The 17,966-nt window shown below is 35.2% G+C and overlaps 1 protein-coding gene across 1 annotated transcript in view; it reads right to left on the reverse strand.

Moving 5' to 3' along the window:
* LOC125234411 (transient receptor potential cation channel trpm) overlaps positions 1 to 17,966 on the reverse strand; it is a 448,945-nt gene that overhangs the window by 83,642 nt on the left and 347,337 nt on the right. Inside the window, 1 exon segment of the mRNA XM_048140640.1 lies at positions 14,834 to 14,981. Within this exon segment, the coding sequence (XP_047996597.1) occupies positions 14,834 to 14,981 (148 nt within the window).

The raw sequence follows: 17,966 nt of genomic DNA on the forward strand, positions 1-17,966 counted from the left end.
AAATGAGAAACATCATCTTTTACTTATCAACAAAAAGCCGTATCCAACCGCAAGATACTACAAACGTACACCATTGTATTTCTAATAGTATTTTATGCAACTGGTGGTTAAAAGAGGTCAAAAAAGGTGAGTGGCGTGGGTAACAATTTGAGGCGAAGCCGAAAATTGTTAATAAAGACGCCACGAGCATTTTTTGACTCAGTTAAACACCGTTGCATACAATACTTTTTCTACGACCAAGCACTTATTTTGAAAGAAAATTATAAATCAACAAATACCTACTTTCAGTCATCTTTAATTATCTAGTGGACCGCCTACCATTTTGAATATGCAGTTTGAGTGCAAACATGAAAATAAAACTGTCTATGGTATGGTTCTTTGAAGCCTGGCCACTAAGACGAATCGAGCAGAGTTGAATCGAGTTCTCATACATTTGAATGCGATTCGACGCGTCGCCAATGAACGCAGCAGAAAACGAAGGAGTCTCGACTCTGCGAATTGGTTTGTTAAGTTGGTAGCAATGTATTTACTGAACTGTAACAACTATATCGTGCTACTGCTACTAAATGTTTTCAGGGTATAGACTACATAGACTTGTCCTGACATCTTTTATGTAGGGTTTTAAAGTTCTATGCACGACCTTGTAACTCACGAATAACAGTACGGGAGTAGAAATAGTACATTACATCAGAGGCCGGGAAAATGAGGATTTCCGGCCAAGTGGGTATATACGGCCGAGCGAGCGTGCGAGCGAGGCCGGATAGGGATACGAGGCCGGGAATCCGTTTTCACGCCGAGGCATGTATAGTGCTTTTCTCAAACATACAATGAAATAAAAAAAAAGGCTCTAAAGGACAATATTTTATAAAAAAAAAGTTACTTTGCAGGCCTAGGCCTAAAAAATAATATGAAATCCCTTTACAGTCCTCTCGAGTTGTTGCGCCCAAAAAGCGATACTTCCCAGCCCATTTTAAGGAACGTAAAGACAATATTTCATTGCATGTTTGAGAAAAAGATATTATTCAAACAGAAAGTGGTAAGTTACTACAAAACGATGGTGAGTTAGGTCTTTTTAGAACTGAAGCTAATATCTGCTAGTTTAAATATGAACAACTGGCGTGAGATATGTTTATGGCTGCAAATCATACATATTGCCTGCTGTATCAGTTTTATTTGCCGGCAGATTTATGTGTTGTGGGCTACAGTTTATAGTTTTCTATTGTAGTTACCTAGATTTTTAAGATATACGAGATGCAAACGTTATAATTTATAGTCAAAAGAGATTAAAGCATATTGCTTATATAATTATGTACTTAGGTATTTCAGCTTAGGTACAGCAACTTGCTCACTTTTTCGATGATTTTTTTCCTCTTAACACGGGTGCCATATATAATCTGCCTTATAACATTGTAAAACATGAAAAAATTTATCAGTCGAAATTTCCTTGATGTACCTTATATACAATCTACACACATCATAAATCCTTGGATGGCTTGAAAAACTGGAAATTACTACTGACATACAGTTTTAACTATAAAACTCCCGTGAGACTCATACATATTTAAAAATATTTTAAGCGGGTTACTCACGTATTAAGTCGATATAGCGTTCGACATGTTAAAGGCGGGGTCGCTACTCTTGAGAGAGGTTCTCGAAATTGAACCGAAACATGTCGAACGCTATATCGACTTAATACGTGAGACATACAGTTTGCTTTTACAACAAAATACTTATTATTGAAACTCGCTTTCCACTCGTTTTACATTCGCATTTGAATGCTTTTCTATTAGGTAAGTTTATTATTAGGTATGATATTGTAACTTAATTTATTAATTTTATTTAGCTTGGCATGTGTATTTTCTTTCTTTGTAAATGACGATCCTCATTTGGGAGACACAATTATTTTTATTTGGAATTTATTATGTAATTTTTGACGATCATGATGAGAAGATAAACATAATTTTGACATGTAGCAAATTTATAGTGTAATTTTTATCATGAAATAAAGAAATCTAATCTAATCTAATCTAAATAGCTTAGGTTTGTATGTGTTCGTCACCAAAAAGTACCTATACAGCAGGACGTGGTGATATTAATTAAACTTATCAAATTTACATCGAAAAACATAATTCATACTCAGAGAAAAATAGAACATTGTGCAACAAGGGGAGGAAGTTGAATATTACTAACGAGAGTAAGTTAAATCGCGACGGCTTGCCGGAGCGATTTAAAGACTCGAGTTAGTAATATTCATACTACCCGAGTTACAAACAATGTTTTTCATCACAATCGCAATGTGAAAAAAATGTAAATAGATGTAAAAAAGTTAAGTACGGTACAAGACATTTCATTATTCCCTTGGGAGAACGATTTTTCTATAACTCACGCTCCGCCTGCGTGCAAAAGCACATTTAAAGTGCGGGTGTGATGAAATAGTACATTGTGCAACAAGGGGAGGAAGTTGAATATTACTAACGAGAGTAAGTTAAATCGCGACGGCTTGCCGGAGCGATTTAAAGACTCGAGTTAGTAATATTCATTCATACTCCCCGAGTTACAATGTTTTTCATCACAATCGCAATGTAAAAAATATGTAAATAGATGTAAAAAAGTTAAATACGGTACAAGACATTTCATTATTCCCTTGGGAGAACGATTTTTCTATAACTCACGCTCCGCCTGCGTGCAATAGCACATTTAAAGTGCGGGTGTGATGAAAAAAACTCAAAACTACGAGTATGTATTCAGCTCTCAAGATTTTCAATAATAAAAACTTGTGTATTTTCTTTCGAAACTTAAATAATACATTTCAAATATTATTTCTCCTTTCCCAGCGATAATAAGGCATGTAAAATTGTAAATACACGCCGGGGCGCTGCCTTGTTTGTTATCGAATCAATTCACCTGCCACGCCGCCTTCGAAGGAATAACAAAACAAATCAAAATGAAAATATGTCAAATGTCTACCTGTCAAATGGGATATTTTCGTATTCTTACTTCTCAGAAGGTTGCGTTTGCTTATTTGCATACATTTATCATAGTATATTTGTAACCCCGAGTAGTGTTGAAAAAACCGGAAAAAATCAAATGTTTTTTATCCGAAGTTTATGTAATTTTCGTGTTTTTTAAGAAAAAAAACAAATAAATTATTAAAATTAGTATGCTTTTTAATCACTCTCACTCTCATCATATACTGATGGTCAACTGACCTTGGCAGTAAAAAATGCGGTAAATTTGAAAAATATCCTCACCGGCGATTTGTCTTCATAAAACGCGTGCCTTCTTCCTTGAAGTTTCGCGGTTTTTTTCTATACATTTCTGAGAAAAAACCAAAGGAAATGGAAAAAAAAAACGGAATTTTCCGGCTTTTTTCATCGCTAACCCCGAGGCAAAAACGACGGGGTGTTATAAGTTTGAGCATCGTAACTAGGTAGCTTTCGAACGGATGAACCGATTTAGATTTCATTTCTTTTGAAAGCTGACTTACTCGGGAGTTTTCTTAGCCATGATTGATCAAAATCGGTCCACTATGTCGGGTCGGGGGTTCTATTTTGTATTGTGGATAAAAGCAAAGTTCTTATTTACTTGTGTTTATTTCATTCTGCGTGTCCAAGCATGTCAAAAATTAGTATTTATTTGTGGTAGGTAACTAACCTAAATCAGAGCAAGATGTGAAAGCAGTTAATCCTCTATTCATTGGTGAATTCATCGCCGATTTCATATTTCTGAGTTCTTTGTTTATAAAAAATGTACACTTATTACATTTATCAAAAGAAATGGTACCAATAACATGAGCTGCTGAAAGGTAGGTCTTTACCTGTCACGGATGTTCATAAAAAGCTTGATGAAATATTCACAAAATAGACTCGTTCAAAGGATAATTGAATGCACAATTTTGCTTCGCATGAGAGATCACTTTTGGAATGATGAGAATAGAATCCTCTAACATGAGTGTTAGATAGATTTCCGAAAAACTGCTGCTCGACAAAAAAAAAAATTATAAAACTTGATGAAAACTTGTGAATCAGAATACTTTTAGCAAATTTATGTAAAGTTTATTTCTTAAATATGTAATCTATTAATAGAATTAATTTTAGAATAACCTGGGCACTAAAATATGTTTAAAATAAATATGAACTATGTGTAGTTAGGAATGATAAATTATTTTTTAGTGGTGTCCAGTTATTGGCAACTTCGTCCAGCATTTGTGAAAACTGATATACATTTAATTAAAATTACAGACAATGAACCGGTACCTAACATATATTATTTAATTATTTATATATAACCATCCGTTGTTTAAAAAAATACTGATGCAAATAAAAGTGTATTCTATTTTTCAACATATGAAATTTTAACTCTCACCATTCTTATTTATGTACTTTAGTTGTTTTCAATTAGTTCTAATCTTTGTTATTTTTCATTCTCTTTGCACCATTTTTAGGGTTCCGTAGTCAACTAGGAACCCTTATAGTTTCGCCATGTCTGTCTGTCTGTCCGTCCGTCCGTCCGTCCGCGGATAATCTCAGTAACCGTTAGCACTAGAAAGCTGAAATTTGGTACCAATATGTATATCAATCACGCCAACAAAGTACAAAAATAAAAAATGGAAAAAAATGTTTTATTAGGGTACCCCCCCTACATGTAAAGTGGGGGCTGATATTTTTTTTCATTCCAACCCCAACATGTGATATATTGTTGGATAGGTATTTAAAAATGAATAAGGGTTTACTAAGATAGTTTTTTGATAATATTAATATTTCCGGAAATAATCGCTCCTAAATGAAAAAAGTGCGTCCCCCCCCCTCTAACTTTTGAACCATACGTTTAAAAAATATGAAAAAAATCACAAAGTAGAACTTTATAAAGACTTTCTAGGAAAATTGTTTTGAACTTGAAAGGTACAGTAGTTTTTGAGAAAATACTGAAAACTACGGAACCCTACACTGAGCGTGGCCCGACACGCTCTTGGCCGGTTTTATTACTTGTCTCTGTTTGGCCCGATGGTCGACTGGTAGAGAATGCCATTAGGCATTAAGTCCGCCATTTGTACATTTTTTTTACTTATGTGCAATAAAGTTTAAATAAATAAATAATTTGTTTTTCTAAAAACTTATTACTACATACAGTTGACGTGACAGGTACACTATTTCTAAAAAAAATCCTGTCATGAGGCTAACTATATTCTTCGACTCAAGAATAAAAGTTTTTTCTTTAAAATTAGCTTCATTATTAACTTTAAAACTTTTACTTTTTTTCTTTGTATATGACATTTATTTAATGTTTATAGTATAATAGTAGTGTTACTACTTAAAAAATACAAATTAAAGTATTTTCAAATGAGAATAATTTAATTTTGTTCTAAGATTTGCATTATTAACTTCTCTCATAAAAATATCTTTTTCAGCGAATCAGCATGGGTAATAAAAAGATACCCATCCAACTGCCAGTTCATATTGGCAGCTCTTAATGATCAGGATAACTATTTCAAAAGAACTTGAATATTATTACAGTCTCATAAAAGTCCATATTCCATTGGAACTTATTGAAGCAGTGATAAGTTTTCTCCGATAAACTTGTAATAAACTTTCAAGTAAAAAGCTGAAGATGTTAGTAAAGTTTTTGCAATTAGCATTTAATTGCTGAGGTCGTAAAAGTATACGTTTATAATATTGTCTTCGGTTACCGCGATAGTTATACTCATGAAATAAAACTATGGAAACGGATTATGTCGCGTATAATGAATTTACAATTCATCCCGACGTTTCAAACACTTTACATCATTCGTTGTCAACGGGTGACTGAGAAAAAAAAATTACAATGTGCAAAAGCTACCCACATACAAGAAATATTAATGAACCATGACCATAAATAATATAGATTTTTAAGGCAGGTTCACACACCGTTAATAAAGCTATAGTTATACAATATTAAAAAAATTACAATTACTATGTTAAAAAACAGTTAATTAATCTACACAAAATTGACAAAAACAAACTGCAAATGTCCAACACCATACAACACAAATGCCTCACAGTCTTCGTCGTGCTTGTTCCGTTATCACACTCTCATGTACAGTCAACCAATTGGAACCCTAGGCCACTCTACAACCATGTCAAAATGACAAGCAGTAAGAGATTTCTTACAATCTGATTTATAACGTCACTATGACATAGTTCTACAGTGGCCTAGGGTTCCAATTGGTTGACTGTACTACTAGATCTCTAGTGATAACTTATGTAAGTTTTCAAACTGAAATCTGTTTTTTGCCTATTCATATCAGTTGGCGTTTTGCGATATTTTAATTCAGAAGTCCCCAAACTTTTCATCCAGAGGGCTATTAAGTACTGGACCTTACATAAATCAGTCTAGAAGGAGTATTCTGAGTGCAAATTTGATCCGGATTTGTAGTGAAAAAAAAAAACACATTTTCGGTGGAAAACTTTTGTCATGATGGGCCCAGATATGCTTTGTTCGTTTCTGAAGTGAACATTCTGGTGAAATTATTATTTATTCCAAGACTTGATTGTGGTTTGTTAGAACAAGGTAAAATTAAAAATCGTATCTCCAGAACCGTGCCTCCTAGGACCACTTCAAGGATGAAAAGGAAGGAAATGACACCATATACCCCCTGAAAATGTCAGTTCATGTGCCAAACACCCAGGCCAGTATACAGTATATGGATAACCATGGAACATGTAAGTAGTATCCAATTTTCAGTTCTAAAAATAACTTTACTTTTGACCTGTCAGTGTCATCATATCCACAGCAAATCGATACATAACTTGACTTAGATGTATTTAGATACCCACCAGTGCATATTATTTTGCTAAATATTAAAAACGAGTCGACTTTCTAAATGAAAGCGAGCATAATCTAATAATAAAGTATAGGTCTGAGCCATTAAAGAGGTTACCGGGCTGCAGCCATCAGTTCCCACTCATTATATTCACGGAATGCCTTTACAATTGCGCAGGTTAGCGGTTAAATACTTGGGGAAGGAAAATGGCTTATGAATAGACGTTAGGAGAAAAAACCGGTTTGGACATTTTCGATTTACTATAGAGCAAGGAGAACCGAGTATAAACAAAATTACTGTCAGATTAAGTAATAAGTGTGACATTGTCATTAAAATGTGTAACTGCCATCTCTCGACAATTTTGATTATATTCTTAACTTGATATGAATTAATGTGTAATAGAGCATTTTCAGAATTTGGGACCCCCAATTACTTAGCCTAAGTTGTTAACAAAAATTAACTCGTTGTCAGTTTTGTGACGACAATTAAGCATAAAATCTGTTTAAAAAATTATTTTTTTCACATTCTGAATGTAGATTATCGCTTAAAGTTTATTGTAATTAACACAAAAACAATATTTTTATAGAAATTTCACGCTTGATTGTCGTCAGAAAACTGACAGTGAGTAAATTTTTTTGAACAACTTACGCTAATTGGGGAGTCCCAAATTCTGAAAATGCCCAATAATAGTGTCATCTAGCTTCAACCAAAGGAACACTGAGAAAAAATACAACCAGTTTTCATGTTCGTTCAACAAGTTTTTTGGTTAAAATAGCGCCTACGTGCTCTTTGGTTCAAACAACAAGCTACTTGTCATTTGAATCGGCAATATATTTGAATCAATAAGTCGATGTTATAAAAACAACCTGACACATATTGTTTTAAACATACGTTTGGCTGATTCAAACGGATAAACCGCAACAAGTCGAACTTGTTAAATTCACAATGCAAATTTCTCTCAGTGAAGGAAGCCATCTAGATGACCGTACATTATTCCTCTCCCGTTACTACAAAGTGTCAAACGGATCCTTATTAGCCGTGACAAGATATTTATTAGCATTTTGCAATTAATTCGAAAACCTCCGCAAACTTATCATTACCTTATTTTTCCGTCTCGTTAGCCCCAATTAAAACGGACGGTGAAAATATTTGAATAAAAAGAGATTAAGAGATCAGCCTTTGAAGCAACAGGCGGATAATTTCATAAGCGCCCAATTAGAAAAATACCGTTCAAATTAGATTAACTTACGCGGCTTTATTCCAGAGTGCGTAGCCAAATGGCACAAACGATCACGAAGCGAGACGCTAGTAGATATCTATCTCTATCGCTCGTGCGTATTGGAGCGACAGAGCCAGACTACATTTCTGCGGCGTTTCGGTGGCGTTTCCCGTCGCAGAAATGCCATTCGACTACGGGGCCTGGCCAAGAGCGATAGAGATAGACAGCTACGAAAGATATATTATCGTGAGCGTTTGCGCATACGGCTACGCACACTGGACTGTTCTATAATTATAAGTAAAATATGAGATTTATCATTTATATAAGAGATTAACGCTATTTATAAATGAATTAACAAAATGTTTATATTTCCAGAAGTGTACTTATCGTGGGAGAGCATCCACACCCTATTAAGGTTTCGCTACGCACTAGTTTTTTATAGAATTTTGTCAAAACTTCTGCCTGATACAACATTTACCGATCGCCGTGGTAAGACCTAGGTTTTACCAAATCAATGCCGGTAAAAGCTCGAAGTAAGCAACAAATATTTCACACTTTGGGCTTTTATAGTGACACATAAACCATTTAGTGTGCATTATATATAAAATGTTATCAAGGTTTTAAAGTCAGTTTTGGCCCAAATTAATAATTAGAGTGTCCACTGGTCAAATATGGCACGCGTATTCAGTGGATACATGTGGAACTTGATAGTGTAATAATGGAAAAAATGGTTCAGTTACAAGAACTCTAATAAGGATACGTGCAAGTGCACAGCACACAATTGTATCCTCGGTAAAAAATTAAAAGTACAAAATATATATACTTTGAAACGAAAAATTCTGCTTCATCGTACAGCGCAATAAGCTCGAAATGTTCGCTTCAATCTGATATTCCATAAGTCTCAAAGGAATCCAAAATATATTTCGTAGTACGGGTATACGGTGTATGGTAAATACTGCCGCAAACTGAAATAATTCCTAAAAAATAGCAATAAATAATGAATTTATAAATAACAATTTTGTAGCAGTTCATTTTACAAATATAAATAATTATCATACCTTTTAGAGTATAGTTATGTTTTTTTGTGACCAACGACCCGAATCAAACTTTAAGATCGATATGAACACATATCCGAACCAGTATCAAAAGTGACGTATTCGGTTGAAAAAAAATGTGATTTTGGACACTGACATATTATCATCTAACCCATCATCGTTTGAAGTTTGGATCGCGCCGAAAGTAGTAATGCTATTTCTTTCTGATTATTTCAATGGAATTCAAAGTCGTAATCTTTTTGAAAGCGCGACCATCAAAGCGTCAACTACCCTTTGATTATGTGGTCGTATCAAAAACACACGCTGTATAAGATATCCCATTGTCCACTAAAATACAGTCTCTATTGGTCAAAGGACTCGTCAGAGTAGAAGGACGAATTTCCGGTACGTATTTACTGCCATTTTATTTTCTTTTTATGTCTGCTTTTAAAGAGTGCCTTTTAGTGGACTTCAAGAGTAAATAAATGAGAAAAACTATTGGTAAGCTTTTTTTATTTAATGAAGCATTATGTTCGTGTGGGAAATCATTTGTATTATGTATGAAGTTTATCTTTAAAATTTTAAAGATTGGAACACTTGATTTACTTCCAGCCTTGATATCACTATATTAAAACTTAAAAAAAAACTGCATAAACGCACTATATTACAACTTAAAAAAAAACTGCAAAACCGTTTAGTCATACTAGTTATGAAAAAAAAGCTGCACTTTTGGATGGAAGCAAGCCGCTTTGCATGGTGATAGTAGATAGACATCATAGTAAACGATTTTTTCCGAAGATATCGAAATTTCATCCCTTAGGAAGCCGAGCGTAGCGAGGTGTTTTATGAAAATTAAAAAAATTCTATCTTTTTATTTTATCGTCCGATATTGACAAAACGTATCTCAAATGAAAGGTATTGATTTGTGTAATTTAAAAAAAATACAAAGAAAAAAATTTGAAAGAAAAGTAAGAAAAAAATAAAAAAAGTAAATTTACGTCTCGCACTGAATAACTTCAAAGAATGACAGACAAAATGTACAATTTTTATATTAAAGGAAAAAATGGAAAAATTTACGCTTCCGGCGGGACTTGAACCCGCATCATTTGCAATCCGTGCAAGGCTCTCAACCAATTGAGCTACGGAAGCCACGCCGGACATCGCAAATCTTTCCATGCGTTTCCTTATGTACACACGTCTTGGGGTGACGTCTTGGGGTTAATATAAAAATGTTTAGAATCGTTAGCAGACGTTTCTGCTTGTTAAAAATAAATTTAAAATGTACAATGTCGATATACGAGTTTTTTTTAATCGAAGACAGATACATTTTTAGTTGAAAACTGAAGACCGCATCGAAATCAGATTAGCATTTTTTAAGATACAAGTTGCCAAAGTTGGGAAAGATCGCTTTATATGGCCACTTTGAAATTCCTTTGCCAGAAAGTCAGAAATAATATGTTTTTCTGACACAGAAAAATACATAGTAACAGTACACATCAAAATAAAATTAAAAATTCCGAGGATATTATAATTTCATCCCTTAGAACGACGAGCGTAGCGAGGTCGGTTACGAAAACCGAAAAAAAATCTCATTGTTTTGTACGTCGTCCGATTTTGACAAAACATTTTTCATTTGAAAGGTATTGCTTTATGTAACTTAAAAAAAAATATTCAAAAAAATTGGAAAAAAAATGTAAGATTTTTTTTAAAAAAACCTTAATTTTCGTATCACACTGAATAACCGCAAAAAACGGTAGACACAGTGTATAATTTCGATATATGATTTTTTTAAATTTAAGACAAATAAATGCAGGATTATAAACTAAAAACCGAATCGAAATCGAATCAGTAGTTTTTAAGATGCAAGTTGTCAAAGTTGGCTTAGTTTGTTTATATGGTCGCTTATAAATTCCTTAGCCAGAAAGTCAGAAACATTATATTTTTCTTACAGTTAAAAGTAGGCATAGGTAATAGACATCATTATAATAATTTTTTTACAAGGATATAAAAATTTCATTCCTTAGAAACCCTTAGAAAGACGATCCAATAAAAAAAAACTGCCTTTTTTTTTATTTTTCGTAACAGACATCGCTACGCTCGGCTTTCCAAGGGATGAATTTTTTATATCCTCGTAAAAAATTGTTTATTATGATGTCTATTACCTATGCATACTTTTAACTGTAAGAAAAATATAATGTTTCTGACTTTCTGCCTAAGGAATTTATAAGCGACCATATAAACAAACTAAGCCAACTTTGACAACTTGCATCTTAAAAACTACTAATTCGATTTCGATTCGGTTTTTAGTTTATCATCATGCATTTATTTGTCTTTAATTTTAAAAAATCATATATCGAAATTATACACCGTGTCTACCGTTTTTTGCGGTTATTTAGTGTGATACGAAAATTAAGGTTTTTTTTTAAAAAATCTTACATTTTTTTTCCAATTTTTTTCAATATTTTTATTTTAAGTTACATAAAGCAATACCTTTCAAATGAAACATGTTTTGTCAAAATCGGACCACGTACAAAAAAATGAGATTTTTTTTCGGTTTTCGTAACCGACCTCGCTACGCTCGTCGTTCTAAGGGATGAAATTATAATATCCTCGGAATTTATAATTTTATTTTGATGTGTACTGTTACTATGTATTTTTCTGTGTCAGAGAAACATATTATTTCTGACTTTCTGGCAAAGGAATTTCAAAGTGGCCATATAAAGCGATCTTTCCCAACTTTGGCAACTTATATCTTAAAAAATGCTAATCTGATTTCGATGCGGTCTTCAGTTTTCAACTAAAAATTTATCTGTCTTCGATTAAAAAAAGCTCGTATATCGACATTGTACCTTTTGTCCGTCGTTCTTTGAAGTTATTCAGTGCGAGACGTAAATTTACTTTTTTTATTTTTTTCTTACGGTCTTACAAATTTTTTTTCTTTGTATTTTTTTTTTAATTACACAAATCAATACCTTTCATTTGAGATACGTTTTGTCAAAATCGGACGATACAATAAAAAGATAGAATTTTTTTAATTTTCATAAAACACCTCGCTACGCTCGGCTTCCTAAGGGATGAAATTTCGATATCCTCGGAAAAAATCGTTTACTATGATGTCTACTATCACCATGCAAAGCGGCTTGCTTCCATCCAAAAGTGCAGCTTTTGGCCAAAAATTCTCCATAACAAGTATGACTATTATAAAGTATTCAGATATTTCACGAAGATTAAAACAATAGGAAGTCCAGGAAACGAATGGGGAAAATTATTTCCGGGAAGACTCACATTAGTACAATAATATTCGAAGTTTTGTTTTTTACCAAGTATTTTGGAAACTGGCAACACATAAGTAGGTAATCACACAATCGTGGTAACCGTGGTAATTACTAAAGAACTGCCCATGACTTTTGAACGAACCCAAACAAATATACAAACACATCAATAAATATGATGAACAGATGAACACATTTAGATACTGTCAACCAATTGCAACCCTAGCCACTCTACAACCATGTCAAAATGACAAGCAGTAAGAGATTTCTTACAATCTGATTTATAACGTCACTATGACATAGTTCTACCACCTAGGGTTCCAATTAGTTGACTGTACTTCGTTACCTCGAAGGTCCATGTGAAGCGACTGTAACACACTCATACCATTTCAAAAATAGAAATCCTGCTTGCCCTACATATTCACGGGCAGACGTAGGTAACGCAATCACACGGTAGATTTACTAGGCTCCATCCAAATGAGATCCTAGACCGTTTTCCAAGATTTTCCAATTCGATTTGGACCCCAAAGTGAATTGAGATCTTTATAGGAAAATATGAAAATGTCAGGAGAAATAAGTAGTTTCTAAATTGAAAGTATATTTTACCTTTTTAACTTCTGATTAGCAGAAACGTCTGCAATCGATGCCACTAGGCTTAGAATAAATTTAAAAGTGGAAAATGTCTGCCTTGGGTGAGACTTGAACTCACGAGGCCGTGATTATCCAGAGGCCGTGAGTTCAAGTCTCACCCAAGGCAGACATTTTCCACTTTTAAATATATTTTACCTATTCCATTAAAATAAGTCCATAAGCGTAGAGACGTAAGGTATGAAAAATGGAGAATCGTTTACGAAATTACTACTCATTTGATTGCCTAACTAAATGGTAACAAATTTATTGATACATTGTTTTAATATCAGCCTGAAATCATATCGATGGAATTGATTTTTTACACATCGAGGGCTACTCATATCATGAATAATATTAGGCAATGGTTCTAGATTTTTTTGGCTACTTGCAAATAGGATTTCATCGAAAATATTGAAAAATTGTATCTAAGTAGATTGAATCTTGGCTCAATCTGTTTTGTTATAGCAGATAAAAAATAAAAATCTGAAGTTGTGAAGCATATAAATTCTTAAATTTACTTATAACCCAATCTAAAACAGCTTCACATTATTTTAAGATAGCTCCACTGGTAGCGGTGAGGGCGTGTGACCTTCAACCTGGAGGTCACGGGTTTGAATCTCGGTTCGTAGCTATGAGTTTTACGGAACTTGTATACCAAATATCATTTGACATTTGCCAGCCGCTTTTTGGAGAAGGTCCGAAGGTCAGAGAGCAGTCACACGGAACACGGATTACACAAGGAAAAATACTCATGATCATGAAAAATGAACTGTCTTCGGTCTTCGGTCTTCTGGATTTTGATTAGGTAGTCCAGCTGCTATATGCAAAGACTTTCAACATTGGTCTGATGGAATGAGTGGAGTCTTACCAAATGGGTGAATCAACTTTTTCTTGTCTGGTAGTGCCATGGTTACGGTTTCCTGAGTCACGCTGGTTTTATGCAAAAATATGCCACTTAATGCACAGCATTTTTCTGGTGTTAACAAACCCTTTCCTTAATTTCGTTGGAAACAAGCATATGGATTCACCCAAATTCTTCTTCCTGGTGCATTGGAGTAGCTCGCTGTAGAGGCACTCAGCCTGTTGGAGCTGGACTTCTGACTTCTTCTGGATGTTGTTGAGGTCATCCAGCTGCTATATTATTTAGTCCTAAGACTTAGAAATGACCTTTGACCTTGCTTATTAGAAATGACCTAGTGGAAAAGATGAAGCGCTGGTGGCCTAGCGGTAAGAGCGTTTGACTTACGGTCAGGAGGTCGCGGGTTCGAACCCCGGCTCGTACCAATGAGTTTTTCGAAACTTATGTGCGAAATGTCATTTGATATTTGCCAGTCGCTTTCGGTGAGGGAAAACATCGTGAGGAAACCGGACTAATTCCAATAAGGCCTAGTTACCCTTCGGGTTGGAAGGTCAGATGACAGTCGCTTTAGTAAAACTAGTGCCTACGTCAAATCTTGGGATTAGTTGTCAAAGCGGACCCCAGGCTCCCATGAGCCGTGGCAAATGCCGGGATAACGCAAGGAGGATGATGACTTAGAAACAAAGACATATATATATAACTCCGTATAGACAGATAGTCTGAGAAAAAAAAAGTACCTAAGTACCATACAGAAAAAGGTACGGTGGCCTAGATGGCACTACACCTTTGGGGTACGCTCAGCTAGATGGCGCTAATATTAATATTTGACATTTTAACACATATCAAGCTAAGAATATGGGCAAAATCGTCAAAACTGAGGTTCAAAAGTTTTAAGCCTGTGTCAAGAGATGGCAGTCTATGTACGGTGATTACCTGATTACACATTTTACTTCGACAGTAACTCTCTATAATACTCGATCCTCTTTGCTTAGAAATGACCTAGAATGAATAGAGTCTTACCAAGTTCTTCTTCCTAGTGCACTGAAGCAGCTCGCTGTAAAGGCACTCAGCTTGTTGGAGCTGGACTTCGAAGGTCTTCTGGATGGTGCCGATGAGATAGTCCCGCATGGACTCCAGGACCGTCTGCTCGCCGCTTTCTGACGCGTACCTGTTGGAGAAGAATTTATTTTGTTAGCTGAAAAAAGTCGCGGATAACCGTTTTATCTTTTTAATGCTTCCACTCCTTTCCTTACTATACGCCACCCCAAAGGCACACCTCGGACACTGGCGATTAAATATATGAAAGTGGCGCGTTCCTAGCACACAGTCTAAGGTCGTGTAGGTGAACGCGTATTATGCTTGTATGAGTGAAATATGACAGGTCGACTGTTCGCGTTTTTGACAGGTGGTAACTGTGAGGTAACTAAGAGGGGGTGGGCGGCACTTTCAGCGGGGAGAGCGGGAGTGACCATACTTTACGATAGTACTCTTTATTACACTATGTCAAAGGTGTGTGTACGTGTGTGTGTGTGTGTGTGTGTGTGTGTGTGTGTGTGTGTGTGTGTGTGTGTGTGTGTGTGTGTGTGTGTGTGTGTGTGTGTGTGTGTGCGTGCGTGCGTGCGTGCGTGCGTGCGTGCGTGCGTGCGTGCGTGCGTGCTTCGTGCGTGCGTGCGTGCGTGCGTGCTTCGTGCGTGCGTGCGTGCGTGCGTGCGTGCGTGCGTGCGTGCGTGCGTGCGTGTGTGTGTGTGTGTGTGTGTGAGATCTGCGTGAATGGAAAGATCTGCGTGACTCGTCGGGAGCGTACATATTTCTATGTTTTTCCTTTAATATAAAAAACCTGAAGTATCGTTAGCGGACGTTTCCGCTTGTTACACAATTGATTTAGTAATTTTTCCACTTTTAAAATTAATACTTAATTACAACCCTTAAATTGGCGAAAAAGCGTGTGAGTTCAAGCCGGCGATCAGTGGTGGTAATGATTCCATATATTTCAGAAAAAAAGTACAAACCAGATGTGCCATCTTAAAAATAGAAATAATAACAACAAAATTAAAATTTTGAAAAACCCCCGACTGCGACATAGTAGACCGATTTTCATGAAATATGGCTAAGAATACTCCCGACGGGGGTTAAAAATAGTGAAAAGCTATTTTTTCCGTTATTAAAAAAAAACAAAAGGAACTTTTTCGTATATTTTACAAAATTCATTTTACAGAACAGGTCTCTAAAAGCAATTTGCCTACGGGATAAGAAGGTTCGCCGACGAGTATGCACTGACGAGATTGTAGGTTATAGGTTTCTGCTTCGTAGATTAAATTTCGATCGTTGCCATCGAGGAGACTACAACTTTATAATACATACTTATTTTAATCTTATACATACATACAGCGGGACAACTTCGGGTGGAGGAGAATTGCAATTGATCCATTTTTTTCCATTTTAAAATGTTTGCAGTATTAAATAGAGTGTCCTGTAAGAGGTTTCACATACGGAATGAAACCTTTTACAGCATTTTGATGTTTGCTGACTGGCAGTCCCCGATTTGAATTTGGAATAATAGAAAAACGTCAAGGAGAACGAACACTTGACGGGGGCATTCAGAAGCAGCGATTGAGAGTAGTTGCTTGTTATTTAGCTCCTTAAAAAAATAAAAAAGATATTGAGTCAAAGTGTGGTTTGTATGTATGGATGCCCTTCTCCAATAGGCCGTCTCTCTTACAGTCCACTGGTTATATATGGCACGCGTGTTCAGTGGATACATGTGGAACTCAATAGTATAAACATTTAAATAATGGATCAGTTACAATTGTCCCCCAGTCGGGATTTGCCCCGCTGTAGGTAATATCAGCTGCAAAAGTGCATGGAGAAATTATGAATAAATTCATTGATAAAATCGCCATCCTCTTTTGCAGGTCTAGTCTTGTTTCGGACGGACGCCATGATTCTTTGGATGCCAGTCCCGAATTTGAATCAAATTAGTAATGGTTAGGTTTTGATGCTTCAGGGGTTATGATTTATTTATTAACGTTCAGTATTTGCATGTCGACCTAAAATCACAAGTTTTGCCTTCTGGCAGTCAGCGTCCTTACACGTAGTAACTACAACTCAATTGATTTTTTACTCTTTGACAACTTCAGATAGTTAAATCTAAGCCAGGCTAATAATAAATGTATCTTAAAATGCAAATTTCAACTTAACCTCGTAAGGCCCACCATAGTTTTCCCATTTTGAATTTGAACCTTATTCTATAAATAAATTGGTAAGATTTTCGTTTGTTTCAAAAATCAATGTAACAATGGAAATTCTTCTTTATTCAGTTCATGGAAGGATCAAATTAGATTGCAACACTATGTACTTTGTAATGTACATTGGGCCTTACGAGGATAAACCCTTTTAAGTGAAATAACGGTTTATGAAACTTTATTCCTATGGTCAAGTTACTAAGGGATAAAAGTTTGTAGGCAAGTTGGCCAAAAGTTGGTTAGCCAATGGGTAATCCCATCCGGTCCCATGGGAAACTAGGCCTAGTTATGATCGTGAATACAGGATGAACGAACTATATTATATATTATCAGTATCACTAGCTTTTACCCGCTGCTTCGCTCGCGTTAAATTCGAAAATTGCGGACTGTTCCAATCCCCATTTTAATGAAGTGAAGGGTTAGAAAAGAGACAAAACGTACACTGAGAGAAATTTGCATTGTGAATTTAACAAGTTCGACTTGTTGTGGTTTATCCGTTTGAATCAGCCAAACGTATGTTTAAAACAACATGTGTCAGGTTGTTTTTACAAAATCGACTTGGTGATTCAAATATATTGCCGATTCAAATGACAAGTAGCTTGTTGTTTGAACCAAAGAGCACGTAGGCGCTATTTTAACCAAAAAACTTGTTGAACGAACATGAAAACTGGTTGTATTTTCTCTCAGTGTAGCCTATTACTCTCCATCTCTTCAACTATCTCGGCTTAAAAAATCACGTCAATTTGTCACTCCGTTTTGCCGTGAAAGACGGACAATCAAACAGACACACATACTTTCCCATTTAAAATATTAGTATGGATAGATTCTGTTTGTTCATCAAAAAGGTAAATTTACTTATGTAGGTACTTAAACATTCTGTATACATATAACATGTAAAATGGTGCAATAAA

The sequence above is a fragment of the Leguminivora glycinivorella genome, chromosome 16, assembly GCF_023078275.1.
Source record: "Leguminivora glycinivorella isolate SPB_JAAS2020 chromosome 16, LegGlyc_1.1, whole genome shotgun sequence".
NCBI lineage: Eukaryota > Metazoa > Arthropoda > Insecta > Lepidoptera > Tortricidae > Leguminivora > Leguminivora glycinivorella.